The sequence below is a fragment of the Erigeron canadensis genome, chromosome 1 (assembly GCF_010389155.1).
Source record: "Erigeron canadensis isolate Cc75 chromosome 1, C_canadensis_v1, whole genome shotgun sequence".
Taxonomy (NCBI): domain Eukaryota; kingdom Viridiplantae; phylum Streptophyta; class Magnoliopsida; order Asterales; family Asteraceae; genus Erigeron; species Erigeron canadensis.
Genome location: NC_057761.1, coordinates 1,748,347 through 1,770,778, shown reverse-complemented (window position 1 = coordinate 1,770,778; position 22,432 = coordinate 1,748,347). Strand labels below are relative to the sequence as shown.

The 22,432-nt window shown below is 30.0% G+C and overlaps 2 protein-coding genes and 1 long non-coding RNA gene across 3 annotated transcripts; all 3 read right to left on the bottom strand.

Annotated features, from left to right (window-relative positions):
• Window positions 1–5,417: 5,417 nt before the first annotated feature.
• On the bottom strand, window positions 5,418–6,328 carry LOC122584960. Its single transcript, XM_043757053.1, has 2 exons — window positions 6,103–6,328; window positions 5,418–5,986 (listed from the first exon to the last, which is right to left on the bottom strand). Exons 1-2 carry the CDS (start codon window positions 6,326–6,328, stop codon window positions 5,418–5,420), a joined length of 795 nt encoding a protein of 264 aa, XP_043612988.1.
• A 6,145-nt stretch (window positions 6,329–12,473) lies between these two features.
• LOC122610775 lies at window positions 12,474–13,164 on the bottom strand. Its single transcript, XR_006325465.1, has 2 exons — window positions 12,819–13,164; window positions 12,474–12,685 (listed from the first exon to the last, which is right to left on the bottom strand). It is a non-coding gene; the product is annotated as an uncharacterized LOC122610775 (long non-coding RNA).
• Window positions 13,165–13,647: 483 nt separating this feature from the next.
• On the bottom strand, window positions 13,648–17,133 carry LOC122584833 (plasmodesmata-located protein 7). Its single transcript, XM_043756897.1, has 3 exons — window positions 16,368–17,133; window positions 14,694–14,804; window positions 13,648–13,788 (listed from the first exon to the last, which is right to left on the bottom strand). Exons 1-3 carry the CDS (start codon window positions 17,092–17,094, stop codon window positions 13,781–13,783), a joined length of 846 nt encoding a protein of 281 aa, XP_043612832.1. The 5' UTR covers window positions 17,095–17,133; the 3' UTR covers window positions 13,648–13,780.
• Between the last annotated feature and the right edge of the window lie 5,299 nt (window positions 17,134–22,432).

Below are 22,432 nucleotides of genomic sequence, written 5' to 3'. Positions count from 1 at the left end.
AATATTCGACCCAAATCTAATGATGCATGTTTCTCCTAACATTAGTTTCCGAAAAGATAACATCAGTTCACAATTCTTTGTATCCTTAATCTCAACGTGTTTACATTTATTCAAATTATTTGTGCGTCCGAACTTTCACTTTTACTTTGGAACATTGGTTTATGATGAATTTTATAACACTCGCAAATCTATTTGTTTATATCAGTGGTCTTCTGCAACGACCATTATTAAGATATTATCCCACTCTTCGAACCCGAAGTAAACTTTAATTAAATGTGCGATTAACCAATCTAACTCATATGCCTAAAAATCATCTTAAAACCTTATAAATTTGACATGTGGATTCCATTAATTCTCTTTCGTGATCCTGAACATGTTATCATCATACGATTAGGTTGATTTGTAGGCATATAAATTAGGTTGATTTATCATTATCCTTGTTCAAATGTTTAGCCTGAATTAAACACCTGACTTATGGAGAATTTATTATGCAGTTTGTATCTACAAAAATGATAATTGAAAATCGGTAAAAAAAAATGACACAGGTATTCCTCCCTCCCTCCCTTCCTTCATCTCACGCATACTTTGAAGATAAGTGAAGCAACAGGAACGCAATTTGCAAATCACATTCAGTAAGTATATTATTCTGTCAGTTGACGTTCTTAATATAGATGAAAGTTAGTAGCGCAATAGTAATTAGAAAAAGACACAAAATATCAAATCGATATGGAAGCAGCTACTACAAAATAAGCATTCAAAACTCAATACCTCTAGCTAGGAATTGACATGATTTATCTTCTATACATTCCCGAGTATCTGTCGAACTAACCGAAAACCAAATAGAATTGAAAGATTTCACTATTCGAAGATAGATATATTAATCGGGTAATAAGAGCGAGCAGAACATATTAACTGTTTAGTTTCTGACAAAAACATATCGAGCCCCAAGAATACTTGGCTTTATGAGCCTGCAGATGCTCGCTAGTTCCATATAAATGTAAAACGTTCCTCAAGTCATCACCTTGTCCACCAATAGGAGTTCCAATCCCGCTTTCGTTGGAATCCATAATGAAAAGCTTTTCCAACAGCGGAAACTCAACAGCGCAACCCAATAACTTCTTTAACCTATCATCCACATCCATCAAACAAGAAAAAGCCTTATCAATTTCGTTCTCTTTTTCTTCTTCGCATGCATCGGTGTCTTCTCGTTCTACATCTAATTCCAGCTCATCTTCTACGCCTAAAACATTTTCAGAATTCTGTGCCTGAATTGCGAACGGGGCAGCTCTACCACCAAACTTCAACTTCCAGTTGAAATGAGATATACCATCATCATCAACAACAGACACAACATTGACGTGAGACGGAAACTGAATGCATATAGACTTTAGCTTCGTAAACCTCTTGATGAACTTGATGGCAGACGGAAAGGAATCTGATCCCAAAAGAGCACATGCGGAGCACACCTCCTTAATGTGAGGATGAGGTGATAAAAATTTTTCAAGCATCCTCATGTCTTCTAAACAATTCTCGTTTTCATAGTCAAATCGAAGAGGAACATCGAACGAAATGGTGTCAGCTTGAAAGGCGATCAAACCTAAACGTTTGGAAATAAGTTGACAATAACATAGGGTTTTCAAATCCATTACTTTAATTTGTTATAGATTTCAACAACTACATCGTCTGGTAACCAGCTGAATGGAGAACAACCGTCCTCTAATGCTTTATCCATTCTTAAGCACTACAAAATATATAATGAAAAGGAATGTTCAGAATTATACCCCAAAACAACAATCACTTCACTAGCATGTATTATACAAATAAGAAAAAAAAAACAAAATTACTCGCTTAGGCCTATAATTATTACACATTCAGATCCATTACTTTGTTATATATCTAAAAAACAATAACCCATCTGCTTTCTCCATTTTTAAACACTAAAACAAATGTTCAAAATCAAACCCCAATACAACAATCACTTCACTTAGGCATATCATACAAAAAAAAAAAAGAAGAAGAAGGTTTTAGCCAGATAGCAATAAAAATTTTACACAGTGAATATAACGACAATGACAACGGTATCCAAATCCCAAAAGTAGGGTATTAGGAGGTATCATGTAGACAGCCTAAAAATAATAACATTCCTAAAAATCTAATAATATTATTATGAAGAATAAAAATAATAACTGGATTAATCATCATAATCTTACAAGTAAAATACATCAATACATAATATTAAAATAAAAGTGAAAACCATAAATAAATAAGAATAATTAGGGTTTTAGAAAAATACCAGCAAAGAAGAAACCCCAAAACAGTCAACTCTCTGGAACTTTCATTTGTGACAGGACTTTAGTCACTTTACCATGTAAAAGATGAATATGCATATCAGTCGGGATTTACTTTTGGCTGGACTTTACCATCAAGTGATTTATTTTTTGGGATAAGTATACCGTAGCGTAACAAACTTTGAACGAATATCTATTGTAGGAAATAAGTAAAGTTGTGTGTATTGTATATAAAAAACTCAAAAATAATATTTATTGTAAGTAAGAAAATGTATTCAACTAAATAAAATCAGACAAATGGTACCTCCATATAGTTGCCACATATATTTATTACATTCCAAGATACTTATCCCTTATTTTTGACAGGTCAACTCTCCCTCTGTACTAATTTTTAGTCCTAAAACAATGTATGGGCTGGGCCTAGTAAAATGTATTGGGCCCAATGTTTTGTCATGTATAGTTTTTCTACCCAACAAATTATTTAAAATCTCTATATATATAATTAATAGAGGATAGGTTTTTTCTTAGGTGTCACTTTTCTTTTTATGCCAATTAAGTGTTTTTCTTAGGTGTCATTCTCTAATATTTTAATGTTTTTCTTAGATATACTAACATTTAGATTTATATTTTTTAATGCTTATGTGGTACTTCATTTGCCACGTCATCATTTGCCTACGTAAACTTTTGTTTTATAATTAATCTTAAGTAGCAAATAAAAAACGATATACAAGATTAGAACTTATGACCTCTAACTTTTAATATTATGCACAAACCACTTGATCTAACTTAATATTTGTTTATATTTTGCAAACTACGGTAGATATTCATTGAATTTTAAACTAACTAAAAGACATTGATAATATATTGTCAATCTTTGTAACTTATCTCTTTCTATTTTCTTTTGAATTTAATTATATTTATACGTGGAATATAATATATTTTAATATAATATAAAACTAGATTATATTGATAATTACATCTAATATTTTACTAACCGATTATATTATCAATGTTAAATTAGATATTTACTTTATCAATTTCACACATAGATTTTTGATATTTAAATCTATATTTATAATTTATCTTCATATAACTAAAATTCCGTATTTTGATAATATATAAGCGCAAAGATGTTTATATATGCTTTATACTGCGTCTTATTATTAATTCAATGATAATTATCATTGTACCGTTCTAAAATAATTATAAAAAAATAATGATCATTGTTTTAAATGAAATTGTTTTTTATATTATATTTAATATATATAAATCATAAAAAAAGAATTTCATGATTTATAAATATTTACGTTTCATTAGTCATGCTTTAACATATTTGATAAATATATATATATTATATATTTATAGATTACAATTTTATTATTTGCATCAATTGTAAATTGATTATTTTTTATATCATCATAAACTATGAATAATAATGTAATTATCAGTTAATTTATGAAAGTCTCAAGTTTGCAACGATCAAAACAGATTAAACTAAAGATATAAGATAAGAAAGTAAACACGTTTAACTATATGTATATATTAATTAAACAGTGAATACATTGTTGGTTTACAAAGAAGAAAAAAAAAGAAAATACTTGTTAAGTTTTTGACACACAAAAACTTAACTGTTCTACAATAAAAGAAAGAACACACAAAGTGACAATTGCAGAACAACACCAACAAGAGTTGCGGCTAGGTCAAGTGATTCCTTATATAGGCAGAGATGAGAATCACATGACAACCCAATAGATGTTGACGCATGAAGGTTGTCAACCATCTATTGGAGGATGATTCAGATCTGTAGAGTTCTTCTTTCTTCATCTTGTTTGTTTCCCAAAACGGCATGAAAGAGAAACGCCTTAGTACTAAATCTGTACAAGGTCACATGGCTTCATCTTGATCGTGCACCACGTGTCCTTGGAACCATTCTTCTTATCTTCATTTTCCCGCTCATATTTGATTTACAAATACAACGGTGAGTCATTGAACTTATTCTTTAACTCGAAGATAATGTAGGTCGCTGAGAGCTCGCTGATGAAGTGTCTCGCTGAGTCTCTTAGCGAATCCATGACTCAACAATTTAGTTTACGTTCTCAGTCAATCCCGCACAACGTGCGGATTTAATCTAGTTAGCTAATAAAAGAGTTTAAAAAGAGTTTTACTAATTAGGTAATGAATAGATTTTGTTTGTACTTGAAAACAAATTATGAAAAATATTTATTCAACTAATACTATATTAAAAAAAACTACATACCTTTACAATATAAATATATATATATATATATAAAAGTATTATCTTTGTCAAAAACTTCATTGCAAAACAGGCTTTACATTAAATTATTAAAATACATAACCAAACGCGTTGGTTAAAGTTTGCCAAATCAGTAAACTAACACCAAACCCAATCTTAATGTGATACTTCAATACACTAACACCAAACCCAACATCAACATACGACGTAAACTGAATGCATATAGACTTTATCTTAGTAAAGTTTTTGATGAAGTTAATGGTAGACGGAAGGGAATCTGATCCTAAAAGAGGACCAGGAAGGGAATCAAGAACGCCTGTGGAAGCCGCCTCTTTAGACTAATAGGAGTAAAACTTCTGGGGAATGCCCCTCCACCATTCAAAACGCGACACGTGTCCTATACTAATCATATGAGGCATTCCTCCCATTCCTTTGGGGTGGAGTAATACCCTCAAGGCATTCCCTTTATTTTTATTTTTTTTAAATAATTGTATATATGTATATTTTGATATGTATATATATTATTTTTAACTAGTTATGTCTATATATATATCATTAAAGTTTATAAATAAAAGCTACTAAAAACTAAAACGTCTTAATACAATGCATATTTAAAATAAAAGTACTTAATAAAAACATGGAGGAACGAAAAGGAGAAAATGAAACATACTAAAATTACTGAGATCGATATTGGGCGCGGATTCGGGCCTTTTCCTCCTCCAGAATAGCTCGGTCCTCGGGATTCACATGAGACAAGTCCCTAGCCAACAAATTCATTCGTTTGGTTCGGACTTTTTCAGATTTCAGTTCAAGCTTCTTCAGTTCGATCTCTTGGCGTGTCTTGCCCACTTCTTGCAAACTCCGCATCTCCATTGCTATGTTATACGCCTCCACATCCACCGACGCAGCAGCCTTCCCCTTCCTTGAACCCCCCCCCCCCCACGACCGGCTTTTTTTGCCGTATCCCTCCCAACCGGACGACCCAACCTAGACAGTTGTGGCTGCGGTTCCCCCTCATAAGTATCATTAAGGTCGAATGCAACCCTCGCAGACGACCCCACACTTTGTTGACCCGAACTTTCTGATGTTGTCTTCGACCGTTTTGAACTCGGCTCACCAGGACTACTCATCGCCTCCCAACTATCAATAACCTCCCACTTCGAACTTCTCCTCAAACACTGCCATTCTTTCAAAAACTTAAAAATCGGAAACTGAGCATTGTATTCACTAACAGCATTACTAATCAAATCCTCTTGACTACTACCACTTTGATAACCTGAACCACTAAGCCTAGTTATGATACCATTAAACATAGTGACACTAGTCCTAATTTTTCGCCACTTTCCATGTAACGATTCAATACCCCGGTAAGTCGGTCTCTTCAAGATTTTGTGATATCCTTCCTGAATCTTCAACCAAAAGGTCCGAGCCTTTTGATAATTTGCTACAAAAAACAAATACACAAATATATATATATATATCATACGGTTTTTTTTATATATATATTACATATATACGGTTATATATATATATAGATATAGATATGTGATGATGTTATACCGCATTTTGGGTCCTCAGATACATCGACCCAAGATCGACATAACGCCAAACTTTCCTCTTCCGACCAGTTAACTTGAGAGGGAATTTTCTTCGGGGCCTCTGTTTCTTTCTTCCGATGTTTTCTTTTCTCTTTTTGCGGAGACGAAACACTAACTTCGGGTTGTGTCTCTTGAACCTCCTCCACATCTTCATAAAAGGAGCTCGATGTCGGTGGTGTATTGACCATCCGTTGTGAGTCTTAAAAACAAACACATAAACGAAAAATATATCAACATTTATATATACACATATATATATATATATCCGAAATATATATATCAAAATATATATTTATATATAAAACAGAAAATATATATGTATATAAATATAAAATCGAAAAAAAAAATTTATATATATATTTATAACCGAAAATATATATGTATATATGAATAAAACCAAAAATTAGCAAACATGGCGCCAGGTGTTTGAGCGAAACCCGACGGAGAAGGTCTAAAACCGAAGTTATCTTGTCAAATCCACGGGGTTCTATGTCAAGGGGGAGTCATCGGTGATCCAATGTTCATTGTACCGAGTGATTGAATAAAATCCGGATTATTATGAAGATTCGGGTCATCGAAATTGTGTTGCAGGGGTGTTCTTTGATTGTTATCCGCGTTTTGACTGGAGAAAAGGTTTAAACCCCACTGATTGGGAAACATTTTCGGTTGATTTGGATGAAAAAGGTTTGATTTTGTAAAGAAAAAAAGATGGAGAGTTGGAGAAGAAAGAGTATAGATATAAGAATGTGTTTTGTATATATGTATATTTAGATGTGGAAAAAAAAATAAAAAAAAAAGGACGGAAGAAACAAGAACCAATGTTGACCTCCACTAAATGCCAATCACTTCGGACGCGTTCAAAATGCAACGGGGCTCGATTTTTTACAATTCGGAACGCCCCCGGGGCCGAAGTGGGGCGTTCCCCAGGCGTTCCGCACGAGTTTTTTTGGTGGGAACGGGCTACTTCCAATAGTCTTAATGCGAAATCTAAATGATTCGTATAGGATCTTCATGTCCTCTGAACGATTCTCGTTTTTAAAGTCAAATCGAAGAGGAACATTGACTGAAATATGTTCAAAATTAAACCCTAGTACAACAATCACATCACTACCATGTTACAAGAAAGAAATAAAAAGGGTTTTAGTCCACTTAGGCATAAAATATTTATACATTCAAAATAACAATCCTAAATATCTAATAATAATGATGATGATGATTATAATTGCAACTACGAAACTTTATGCGTTTCTTAACAGTGAAATACGAACTACTAAATTAAATTAAAACCATAAATAAGAATAGTCAGAGATTAGAAAGATACCAGCAGAGAAGAAACCCCAAGACACTCTTTTAACACGCTGAAACTTTCACTTTTGACATTTCCCCCTATCTATAAAAAATGAACAATAGAATACAACTGTAGAATACGTAAAGCAAATAGGCCCTGAAACAAAGTAAGGCTGGGTCAGGTTTATAAAATGTTTTCGGACTCTATTCTTAGCCCAATTTTGCTTCGGGTTTATCGTATCTATATTTTATTATACTAAAGCATAGTTGCTCTAATAAATTATTGACCAATCACAGCTTTCGATTTTTTAAAGTTGACCATTGTTTTTATTTTTGACTTTAATTTACACTTTTTTGTTTTTACATCACAAATTTACACTTTTTACTCAACAATTTTAATATATTAAATAAACGAGAGCAAGTACCCGCGCGTTGTGACGGTGAGATGGTGGGGTGATACCTAGGTCATAGAGTATGATAGGTTATAGGAGTTGATATGTCATAGAGTATGATAGTCAAATGCCTTAGCTGTACGAGCTCCGCCCTCAGATTTAAAAATTTGTCGAAAGTATATCGAATAACATCTCTAATGAAAGAGCATGAAATTTTACGAACACCCATACAATTTTTATAATTTATCGGTGTACGGTTTTTGAGATAAAAAATTTTGAATGAATTGGAGGAATAAATGATTCATGGAAAAGAAAGAAAAAAAAATGATTAGTTGAGATTTGAGGAGAGACAAAGGGTATTATAGTTATTTTAGATAAATATAGAATAGATAGGAGGGGCATTTTGAGGAAGTACTTAAAATCAATATTGAAAATTTCAAGTTCAATGTTGAAAATCTAGGGTATAACTGCTTTATAATATAAGTATAGATAATAATTATTAATATGTATCTAATAAAATAATAGTTAATATTTATCCAATAAAATAATCTCTATATAATATATATCCAATATTATGTTCTATCATATAAACATAAAATTAATTAATTAATTTGATGTAAATATATTAACATTTTAAGACAACTTCGATGAATATATTTGAAAAAGTATTTTAATGTAAACTCAAAGTGTTGATATATCGATCAATTTTTATTCAAAATAATATATTATGTTCTAAATTATAATAAAAACATCTAATATTGATAACATCATAAGCCCCGTGTATTAGACACGAGCCTAAAGTAGTTATACTAATGACTTATTGACCAATCACATCGCTCAATTTCGTCAAATTGATTCTCGCTTATGTCATCTTAATCCTAATAATCATTATTAATTTTTGTAGCAAAAGTCTCACTAATTTACACTTTTTTGTTTTCCATCAATAATTTATATTTTTTAACCCTAAATACTTAATTTATATTTTTTATAATATTTAGTCCCATCAACTTAAGAATATTTTTTATAATATTTCATCATTTAATTAGTTTGTTTATTGACCAATCACAACTCTCGATTTTTCTCTAATTTTTCACAAGTATGTTTAATATCACATTATGAGTATAACTGGTTTCAAAAAAAAAATTATAATATAGAAAATATTGTAATATTTGCCTTGTGGAATGACTATGACAAACAAATCCATCAATATGTCTCATGTAATTATTGATATAAAAATTATATGGATGTTCTTAAAATTTAATGCTTTTTAATTAGAGATGTCATTTGATATACTTTCGAAGAATTTTTAAATCTGAGGACGGAGCCCGTACGGCTAAGGCATTTGACTATTACACTCTATGACATATCACCTTCTACGACCTATCACACTCTATGACCTATCACCCTCATCATTTTACCACCGCAACGCGCGGGTACTTGCTCTTGTTTCTCTTTTAAAAAATTACGGAGTATTTTTTTATTTATTTATTTTTTTGAACGGCAAAAATAAAAAATTACGGAGTATTTATTAAGCTGTTTTTTTAAATGATTTTTTTTATTATATTGCTTAATAACTTATTGACCAATTAAACCTCTTGATTTTTTTTAAAATTTCAATTTTGATTTTTTTAGAATTTTATTATATAAATATAATTATAACTAAGTAGATTAAACATGCATGTTGAGCGAGACTGACTAACAATATAAATAAAAAAAATACAATAACAGATAGTTATATTATTATTCATCTTTTATGATAGTATTAAAATCTTTCAGATTACGACTGATTAAAACAATAAATTATAAGTTATAAATATATGATATACGCCAAAAATGTTAAAGCATGACTAATAAGTATAAATATTTATAAATCATAAAAAAATGTATAATATATATTCATTGAATATAGTATAATAAATACTTCAAAAAGATAAACATAATATAATAAACAATCTCATTGTAAAAAAAAACAAATTTAACAATAATTTCTTTTTTATTATTTTTTTACTTTTGTATTTTTTTATTACTAATTAATGATGATTAAAATAAAAAATAATTTTTAAATAATGCTTAAAATTAGAAAATTAATATAAGTTTGCCAACTAATAACAAATCCTACATGACATTTTTTAATAATTGTCAAGTAATCAAAAAATTATCCCCGAAATACTTATTATAAACATATAAAATGCAGAAGAAATCTATAGAAAACCATCCATTCCATTTAAGATATACATGACTAACATAAGAAATTCATCCATTTATTAAGATATATATGACTTTGTCATCCATTAACTAATTATTAATTAATTAAGATATACATGACTTTGACTTTGCCGTCTATTTTTCAAAAAATTTTATTATTATTATTTAATTATGATTAGAATAAAGTATAATTTTTAAAGTATGTTTTAATGATAATTAGACTAAAGTATAATTTTTTATAATATGCTTACAATTAAGAAAATAATATAAGCATGACACTTAAACAAAAATCCTACATGGCATTATTCCATAATTGCCACATAATCAAAAAGTTATCCTCTCTTAGTTATATAAAGAGATATATCTATACGACTAATCCTCAATGTAATTAATCTATTTAAAATATGTAAATTATTATATATGCAAAAACCTTGAATTCGATATTGTGTATATGAGTACTAGTCTTAATACCCGTACGATGTACGGTAATAGTTATATAGATTGTATGATACATAAATTCAAATATATCACATACATGATTCGTGGGTATAAAATAAATTGTGGTTAAAGTAAACCGATGATCAAAATTAACTATATAGATAATAATGATAAATATTATATATGTTTAGTTAAAATTTTGGATTTAACTTAAGTTTTTACAATCACATTAAAACTGAAACTTGTAAGCATAGTGGATGACGACAAATAGTCTTGTGATTTTCAGATCGTAAACTCAAAGTTTTGAGGTCTTCCTATTAATAACTTATTATAACTAATACAATATAAGTAATAAAAATTGAGAAAGAAAAGAAACAATTTTACTAATGAGAAAAAGATCAATCAAATAATATTATGATGTGTTTTGTATGTATAAGTCATAGTTAGAGTTTAATTCTAAGTATAAAAAGAATATTGAATCTATATACAATTAAAAAACTAATTTAATAATATATAAATAAATTAAAAGGACACGTGTTGATCAAGGATTGCGCCACGTGTCGTTTCAAGAACATTTCAATCCTGTTTTAGTTTATTGGTAGATATCTATTAACAAGATGCCATGTAATCTTTTTTCTTTATAACACTAGATGGGTGTCCGCGCGTTACAACGGCAAAAATAGACAACGTTTGAGGTGTTGTGACAAACGTTCGAGGTGGGATGTGAAGCGAGAGGAGGTGAATTATGAGTTAGGGTTTTTGCTATATTTTTTGTGTGATGAAAAGATAGAGCCTGAAATTTTTGTAAAAGTATTTTACTTACAGTGTATAAAATGGAAATAGTGTGTATTAAGATAAATGGTAAATTAGACATATCAGGTTTTTAAAAAATTTAAGGAAGGGGTATCAGTTTGCTTTATAAAGAAGTATAAATATAGATATAGATAACACAAGTTGATTATTTAGTTTTTATTATTCGGTTTCAAATAATATTTTAAACAATAGGATAAAATACTCATTCGTCTCATATTAAATGTTTAATTTTGACTTAACAAGTCTTTTTTTTTCAAATTTGACCATAAATATCTTTGTTTGTTTTATATAACAGTAGATGAACACTATTAATGAAAAGTACATGTAAAACTCTACCTAAAAAAAATATATTAAGTTGCACAAAATTTATCAATGAAAGACATGACAAGTCCAAATTTCTAGTCCTTGCTCTTCCAACGAATTCATCATCCCAAACATGCTTCCCGACATATCTACGTACGGGTAGTTTTTTTTTCCAAGACGCGTTAGCGGCGGTTGAGGAGCTCGAAGACTCAGGTAGCTCTGTTGATACTCGGACTAACATTGAACGACACCGAGAGAATAAGCCACTACCACAAAATTGTATCTAATACGACACTTTTAAAAGCAACATTATCTAACAAAAGTGTTGCATTAAACCTAAGGTGACATTAGCTAATGCAACACTTTTTAAAGTTATATAAAGATAAAACATTTACATATATATAGCTAACATTTACATATTTGTTGTTACTCGGACTTACATCAAATGTAAAACTATATAAAAATAAAACATATGCATATATTATATAAATATAATTTATAATAATACAAAATAAAAGTACATGAGATGAATTATAATAAATATAAATAAAAATATAGTTGCAAACTTTATATATTAACAAATTACAGAACTAAAATGTATTTAATATAAATAAAAAAAATAATAATAAGGGAGACATGTTGGTGTGCTTCTCTTCAATATATCTTAAGCAGATATATAGATACCTACATACATACCTGTTTCATCCGTACCATTTTAATAGTCCTATATTGACCAGTCAAGTCTTTTTCTTTCGATTTTAATCATAAATATCTTTGTTTGTGTTATATATTAGTTGATGAAAGTTATATCAATGAAAAGTACATTTAAAACTCAATCAATTTTTATACGTTATATCAAATATTATATAATACAAACAAAAGTATTAACGGTACATATTGAATGAAAAATACTAAAAAAGTCAATTTATGACAATTAATTTTTACAATAAAAAAAGAGTCCACACACATCACTTCCAGTCAATCTCATTTCTCTTCCTTCTTCCCTTCCTTCTTTCGGCGAAGCTCCCTGATTTTCTTCCTCTCTAGGTGACAACGGTATTACCGCGTGACGCCGCTCTGAAACTCATTCCCTGACTCCCACTACCTCTAGATTTATTAATATGATTTATAATATTGAGAAACACAAAAAAAATTATTACACATTGACAAAAGCTATCATAATTTATTTATTACTTATGCATTCAATTTAATTATATATACTATTAAACTAGCACGTTACCCGAACAATACGGTGTTGATTGTGGCAGTGACGATGTGGTGGAGGCGACTGTTGGTGGTAGATGAGACGTTGAGTGGTGTAAATAGTAGATGTAAAAATAATTATTATAGAAGAAATTTTAAAAGATAAAAGATTGACTGTGTAATTAAAAAAAATAAAATGTTATTCTTTTTATAATATACTATATATATATAGATGGTAAAGTCGTTGTGTGAGGGAAGAGTACTATATCTAAAGATACTCCCCTCAATGCATAAGGTACAACTCGTTGTTGCACAACCAAAATAAGTAACGGTCTTAACAGCTGTTAGGTGTTGGTTGGCTAACTAACGGTAGTTACAAAATGATATATAATGGAGTTTGTTTTCAAGTTAAAGTTTTTGAACTTTTACCACAAAAGTTTTGCTTTATTTACTTTTTGTCTTATAACTTTTGCTCTTTAAGCTTTTTCCATCAAAAGTTTATTTATTTCTTATTTTAAACATATAACTTTTGCTTATTAAACTTTCGTCATGGAAACATTTTTTTTACATTTTCCTTTTTACCTTTTTACCACATAACCTTTGTTTTTTAAGCTATCGACAAAGAAGCTTTGTTTTCAAGTTTAAGTTTCTTAACTTTTGTATTTTTTTTTTGAAGTAACTTTGCTTTTCTAAGTCTCGCTTCGAAATTTTCTTTTACTTGCTTTTTCTACATAACTTTTTGTTTTTAAATTTTGATACCACAAAACTTTAATTTCGGCTTAATGGTTTTTAACTTTTTTCAGGAGAGTTTTGTTTTTTTTTCCAGGGCGAATAAAAATACTTGTTATAATTAAAGTAATTAATAATTATGATAAAAGTAAAATGAATAAAAATAAAAAAGTAAGTTAACATCATGAAAGAAAAAAGAAAAGCAATTTAAACAGTATCGGTGATGGAGGCCATGCATGCAACCCTTTCAACTTTCCATAAAGTTCTCATTTACTTGCCTGCAAAAAACAAAGTTTTGATTAAACAAATTTATTGAAACCAATTATACACTATAAAACTTAGAAAGGTTAAAAGATAAAGGCAAAGGGAAAGTGAAAGTATATACAGAAAAGTTAGCTTTGAAAAAGTATATACACCCCAAGGTCCAATGGAGGGCCAAAAGGTTTGTAAAGTTAAATTATTCAAGAAAGTAGGTAGTTTTTATATTTCTCGTTTCTTTCCAAAATATATAAAGATAATTAAGTGGATTCCGTTTTTAAGTTATAAGTTAGCTAAGTATATATGAATAAATCAGAGAAGTTAAAGATAAATTCACATAATTCATTGAATCTATATACTTTTTTGCAACGACCAAAGTATATTTGCGGGTACAGAGTTAATTAAATTCGATTGGCAATTTAATAAGTTCACTAGCTCTCTGACAATATGACAAATTACCCATATCATATGGCTTAAATTTAAAGTTACGCTTGTAACAAAAGAAAACTGACATTGAAAAATATTATGTTAATTATAATTTTTGCAATGTTATAATAATCAAAGATTAGAGTTGCAGTATATTCATTTTTTTTGAACAGTTTTTTTTTTTTTTTTTTTTTTGAACAGGCAGTATATTCATTTGAGAATATGAAGTACACACCTTATGATACGTACTCTGTATATTCCAAGATACTATAAAGCATCATACTCTCATTATTTTATACTTACAAATGAAAAAAAGCTAACTATGCGATCACTCATTTCAATACATATAGGGATCCAATTTAGGAGGTTGCTTTATGTTTAGATTCATTATCTCATTTTTTTAAGCTAGTTAATATTGATAGGCTATGTATATATATACTCTATTTACTGGACGTGTGTATATATGTACACTTTTAGAGCATTTATTAATTAATCTTACCATTTCGGCCGAAAACTTTTCTCATAAAAGTTAGGAAAATGATGATGAGTGCAACCCCAGCAAGTAATCCGATTATTATCGCGAATGTCTTCTCGGCTTCATCATGTCCACCTGTGAAAAAAAATATATATTAATGATCGAATATTCTGATACAAAATATATGGCTACAAATTACTCCACTCTAACATTAGTTGAAAGTAGAAGGCTAATTAAGCTATGATTTGAACACATCTTTCAACATGATTATATTATAGTGACAGAGCTATGTGGTGATCAATGATGATCTTAACAATCTTAAAATATCTGTAAATTACACTTTATATTTATTAATATTATTATTTATACATTTATATTACTATATAAAAATTATAACCCCTATGTTGAAAGTTTACATAAATGGGACATGCGAATTGACCAAAATACCCTTAATGAATTAAATCAACATCAACCCTTAATATTAAATTACACCATTAGTTTATTGTATTAGAAAATATCTCTACCAACTCTTTTAAATCAAATACTTTTACCTACACCAATAGATTTCGCCACCACCATCATCGCCGACTCACCGCCGCATTGTACAGGTACCATGCTCGTATATAATTAGTTTAAAGGTCATGGTCAAATTAATAAGTTCTTGGAATTTGACAAAAAATTTACACTTGTAGTTTTTTAATTTTGGCGTGCCACATGCATTACCTCCTAGTATTTATACTATACATATGTCCCTCGTATTGGATCAATCATAATTTTCTCCTTTATGAGTAAAATTTCGCCTATTCAAGTATTAATAAGTACAGTAGTTGAAACGTGACATTGTTATTGGAAGTAACATTAGGAGACAAGATCCAAGAAATCAAAGTGATATAAGTTGGTCACGTAGTATAGAGATAAAGTGCATTTTATAAAACATGCATATATACATGAAAAGCAACAAATTAATTATATATATGGTGATTATCGTATTTATTGTGAGATGAAAATAAATTTGAATAATATTTATAAGAAAATGATAAATCTTTTTTCTAAAGATTAACTTAAAATAACCTGTTTTCTTTCTGCATTTTATAACTTCATATATACATGTCCTCATTTTTTTCTAAAACAAATTTTTGAGTTGATTAATTAAGATAATATGTCATTTTGTTAAAGGTACATTAATTACTTTTCATTTTTATATTTATATCTTTCTTAGGATAAACAAGTTAAGATTATCATTTATGTTTAAGGACAGTTAATTTTTATTTTTCGTTTTAAGGGCTGTCAATGCCTCACTAACAAAATTCCTGGAAAACGCACGATGACGTTTTCCCACCAAGTTAGATCTTTACAAAGGACCTTCCATCATTGTTAGATTTCAAACCGCCGGTTAATATAAACTTCAGTTACCCTAGCTATGGTAAATTGGTAAGTTTATTGTGTGAAAAGTATTTTTTTTTCTTGGTTCCTAAAAAAAAAGTATTCGGTTCGAAATCACTAACCCAAAATTAGACCCCTTTAAATATTGGGTTCATAAATCATTATCTAGCTACTTTCCGATTTTACATACAATTTGTGTCAGAGATTAAGCTAGTTAATTTAGAATCATGTACTGTCCACCCATAAACCTTAAGTAAAGTTATTGCTAAACAATATATAGTACGTATATATATAGTTAATCAATTAATTACTTACCGTGATGAGATTTGGCATAAGAATGAGCTCCACTAGTTGAATACCTAGCATAACACTTAGCCAAAAACATATCACCAAACACCGCACCACCACACTCACTTTTCAACCGTCCAATCGCTTCCCCCACACAATCTTGACACTTGCTATTACTCAAATCCCCGACACATTGAGCCACCCCTTCCACATCTGCCGAACCACCAACCCTATACAACCCACCAGCCGAACCCAAGCTCGCTAACACCGCATCCTTCCTTCCCATCACCTCCGGATCATACCCAACCGAGGGCGCACATTTCTTCATCACAACCGTCTTATCCTCCACCCCGATGAAACTAGTGTTATCATATTTCACAAAACACCCTTCCAACTGTATCGCCCCGCCGCACGTCTGAGAGCACAATGGGGCTAATTGTGTCACTGCACGTGCAACGCACGTGGCGCAATCAGGCATGGCTAAGTCTCCTCTGCATTGGTAGACACCGTTGATTACGTCTTGTTGAGTAGACCCTGAGATGCTGTATTTGTTGTAGGAAGAGTAGGTGGCTGAGTTAACTAGGGAAGTGAGAAGTGAGTCGAGGTTTGACTCGTATGGTGAGCCGGGGGAGTATTTCACTTGTGAACAACCTCCGTAGATGAATGCGTCGGTGGTGGAATGTGAAGGGTGCAAGAGTCCACAGAGAAGAATGAAAAAAACAGAAATTATAAGATGATGATCAGCTTTGGCCATGAGTACGTGTGTTTGAGAAAGTAGGGGTTTCACAGGGTGATTAAGTAGATGAGAAAAAGCTAGTTTAGTTAGCTTAATTAAGTATACAAACCAATATTTGGCCTGAACATGCACCATTGATTGGACCCACCAACTAAAGACACTAAGATAATATTTCTTTCCAAGGCATCTCCATGTGCATTTCCTCGGATGGGTGCTTTACTATTTTAAGATAAACTAACGAATTTACCCGGATTCAACCCGGTCGTTTTAATTAAAATTATAAAACTATAAAATATGTATGTAATTTTTGTCATTAATCTCTTTATATAACTAAGAGAGGATAATTTTTTGATTAGGTGACAATTATGAAATAATGTGTTAAGTCTGGGATTCGCTGAAGAAGACTTGCTGGCTAACACACGTCGTCAGCAAGTCTCTAACAAGTCATCAGCAGATGAAGAGACGTCTTCAGCGGGATGCATGCTGACCTAAGTTTGTCATGGCGGGAAATATTCAAACTACATGAAGACAAAAAGGTCACGTGGTGGGTAACCAACTGTAATTTGCCTTTAATGGCAAATGTACATGTTGGGACCTAAGCAAGGGTTCTCTCTCTCTTACCCGATTTGGTATAGAAGACAATAGGCACATGATTCAAGTACCATGAGCCAATTGGAAGTCGACAACCACCATCAAGTCATAATCAAAGCAGGCTGTGCTGCCCCAAGTCTTTCCCTATATAAAGCAACACAGCCACATTGTTTGGTGTGCGTCTTGCCATCTTAAAAGTGTGTGTCACTTGAAATTGTCTAAGTTTTTCTTGTCTATTTAGACTTAGCAATTATCTATGTTCTTTTGTATTCTTGTAAGTCAAGTGTAAGATCAACCATGTATTCATCGTTTAATCAATGATACATATGATTATCCTTGCATTGATGTATTGCAATTGAACTTTACATTGTTCTTGTTATTTACTTGCTTGCTTACTTTCTTTCTTGTATACTTAATTAAAACATAAGTTGTGCATTCGTGAACCATTATAATGCCATATAGGATTTTTTCTAATGTGTCATACCTATATTAATTTCCTACTTTTAAGTATTCTTTTAAAAATTATTTTTCATCCTAATCATCATTAATTAATAATAAAAAAATTAAAAACCAAAAAAATAAAATAAAATTACAAGTCGCCTAACAAAATAACATGTCGGCTAACAAGTCTTATTTATATGAAATTAAATAATTCAAATCTAGAGTTTCAATGAAATTATCATGCGTAATATAAATATAGAGTTATCGTAAAAGTTGTATTTTTTAAATAAAAATTGTGATTTGACATTCATATAAACTTAAATCTAAATATTTGAATATATCCGTATACTTCTGTTTAAAAATCAAAAATTTCATTCTTATTAAACATTTATATAAATCATTAGCATTATATATATATATATATACGTTGATATTTAATTTGACTTTATGATAATATAATGATTTTAAATTATCGTTTATCATTTTTATTTTTTCAAAATTACACTAGAATTAAGGTAATCTCATGTTTTTTTTCCATTTCTCATAAACAACTTAAAATCAAAGCTTCTCTTTTGCATAAGTTAATACATGTTGTATTACTCATGTCTTAACATATTTGACATTTCTCGATATAACTAATAGATGATATTTTTAAACTTAGTCGATATTATTAGTTGATTGTCGCATAAGATTTTAGTTTAGTTGTTCAATTTATCCTAAATTTTAGTTGTTCATTCAAATTTTTTTTTATTTTTTTTATTATTATTATTATTATTATTATTATTATTATTATTATTATTATTATTTGATCACGATAATAATTCATTGGTTTTACCATATCCCTCTAAGTTGTTAAATACATGGTGGTCTAACAAAACATTGCATTTACATATACTAGATATCTGATAGTTTAAATTAATTCTAATGGTTACTATTGGATACATAAAAAACTAATGATAATAAAATAATAATAACCAATTTGTTTAAGCTTTATGTATTTAAATTTAGTTCTGTTTATTTTTATCTATTAATAACTACAATTTATATAAAATGATTACTATTTTAATACGTAATTATACATATGTATTCATCGTCATTGATGATACAATATGATGTTATGTCATCCTTCAAATTTGATGGATAATTTTTTTTTTTTTGACTATATAATGTGAATTATAATTAATTGTTTTACCATGCAACGCGTTGGTTTAATCTAGTATATTATAAATCGATATGAAGATGATGAATTGAATAATATAATAATTATTAAAAAAATTTCTTTGTTTGTAATAAAAGATTAGGAACTTTAAATAAGTATTTAGTAAGCTATTTTTAATTAAAAATATTGTAATATATTTATGACATCATAATTAAAATAAATTTTAAAAAATTAGACTTTCCACATCACAATTTTTCTAAAAATATTTTTGAAAGACAATTGTCTCAAAATAGAGATTTAACCTTCGTTTATTATTTTAAACCGAGAATCATTTTTGACATATTTTTACCTGTATTAAAAAATATTCTTAGGAAACTTTTGAGAAAACGGTGTGATTAATTATTATTTTTGTATATAGATGGGTTCTTTACAAAAAGAATTGGCATGTAACATATGTATATACTTATATACGGAACAAATGAAATCTGTATTTATCTTAATGTTATGAGAAAATTACATTTTTGGTACCTCAATTTGACAACTTTTGCATTTTTAGTCTCCAACTCAAAAAATTGCAGCTTTCATACCTAAAGTTTTGTGTTTTTTTCAGTTTTGGTACCACGTTCATACGGCGTTAAATTTTGCCGTTAACCCCTTCATGTGACAAACACGTGAGGGGTAATTTAGTCTTTTGGCCCTCTTTTTTATTTATTTATAAAATAACAGTTTTGATACCTCAAGTTGTCAAATTTTTCACTTTTGGTACCTCAAGTAGACAACATTTTTTTTATTACACTATATAATTTTCATCTCACACATTAGCATCTATCAAATAACACACACTTAAAAATCAACACACATTCATATGAATCCATGTATACCTATATATCTTTATAATATACCAAATCCAATACATATGTAAGTCTACCTACACAAGATGTTAATCAAAAACAAGATATAATAAGAGAATAACAATAAAGACAATTATATCAAGTAACCCGACTGGCAAGTAATACTAATCTAGATAAAGACTAGTTTAGATTACGATCCAGATATGGATATGAACAAATAAGAACAAGTGCTTGAAACTATATAAATACTATGTTTAATCAAGTATTATGGCAAAGAGTCAAGATGTATTTTTCCAAGTATTTTATTTATTGCTATAAACAAAGTACAAAGATTGTTGCGGAACAAAGATAATCACACTTGTGAAGATATCTAAACAACCTAGAAATACAAATGATCTAAACAACAAGGAAATACTCGTAAGAATAATTAGAGTATATATCACACGTTGCAATGCCAAAGTTTCAAGCATTTTTGCAAGTGTGAGGAGTCTTGTATTTATAGGCAAACATGTCTTGATGACATGACAAATGCCGTACAAATATGGTTGGGTGCATTTATGGATTTGTAGGACAAATCCATAACATGTTTGTTTAAGGTAAAGTATGTAAGTTTCTTTGATGTGACTTGACATACTTTATTCTCAACCTTTTCCCAAAACTGTCACAATACCAGGTATAAAGTAATTAATCGGGTAAAGGAAGTTAAAGGCTGCAAAAAGACTTCCTCGTAATCAATGAAAAAGTGTTGTAAATACTTTTTCACTGAGTGCCTTCAGATCTTCAATCAGGTGGAATCTTCTCAGAGTTCTGCTCCTCAGAAGTTTCCCTTCTCCAGTCTTCGACTTCAGAATGAAAGTCTTCAGATATGTTGATTTTTAGTCCCAACTATCACTAGATGGGTGCTGAAGACACCTCTATGTCGATGGTGAGTGAACTTTGCAACACGATCAATTAATCTGGATGTGACCAGTTTAGTTTGATCGTGTACCAGGTTAACTGGAATTAAGTATTAAAGTGACAGAATATTAATACATGCAATAATATAAATGACGAGTATATAAACTGGTGAGACAATATGTAATTTTCAAGTGTATTTATTTATTACTTGTTTAAATAAAATACAAGGTTGTTGCGGAACCAAGATAATACAAGAATGTAAATATCCTAACAACCCATGAATTACAATTGATCTAAACTTGAAAATTCTCCTAAACAATCGAAACACTTAGAGTTGTGAAATGTTTCTTTTTGCGATTGAGAGAATATTGCACAAGTTCACCAATATTGCAGAATATATGTATTTGCAAAGTTATTGAAACAGCTTGTGCAAGGACCTCTATTTATAGTCGAAGATTGAGCATGGGGATCTCAACTTCGATGTACAAATATGGTTGACAACACACAAAAGTATTGTTTAAATAATCCTTTGTGTGTGTTAAATAAAGTAAGACAAAATGTTACTTTATTCAACCACTCTACATCTTTGTATCTTTATCCAAAGACAATATCATTGTCCGGTTAAAAGGATGTAGAGTAAAAAGGTCCTCCTCGTAATCAGTGTAAAGCTTTGTAAGAGCATTTACACTGGAGGATTCTCCAGTTGATTGATCTGGTAGATTGTCAACTGGGCTTCGCTGCCATTGCCAATCTCTATCTTCCATTTGTTGTCTTTGACTTCAACTGGAAGGTCTTCAGATTCTAGTCGTCTGATCTCAACTGGAGGAAGTCATCAGTTGCTAAACCTGTACAATGCAACTGGACTTCTAATATTTTGGACAATTCCTCATGCTCTCCAGATGTCACTGGAGAGCTCCAGTTTAGTTAAAACTGGACCTAACAAATTCCCCCTAATTGTCCTAAAATATTGTCAAGTATTTTCAAACTTGTTTCTATACAAGTTTAAGTTTGAAATACTTGAATTTGATAAAACCTATTAAGTTTCCAAGACATTTTTATAGATCATCAAATGTCTTGGATTTTGTTTTAAGTGTTTGTAGATCTTATCAGATATCTTACTTGTAGGTTACAATCTGGCAACTTGTATATACATACAATTTCAAATAAATTACAAGAGAGTACACAAAATTACAAGCAGATAATAGTTAGAAGGAAAACTTAAACAGATGGCCCTTCGCCAGTTTTCCTTCTCTTTGAGACTGATGAAATCGGCTGAGTATCCTCAGGATCAAGGCCTAATCTTTCTTCAATGTTTTCCTTGAACTTGATGAGATTTTGCAATACATACTCCCAGCCTCTTTCAACTTTATTCTTCCTCTGCCTCCCCTCCAACAGCCTCAACATCTCAACATGCTCG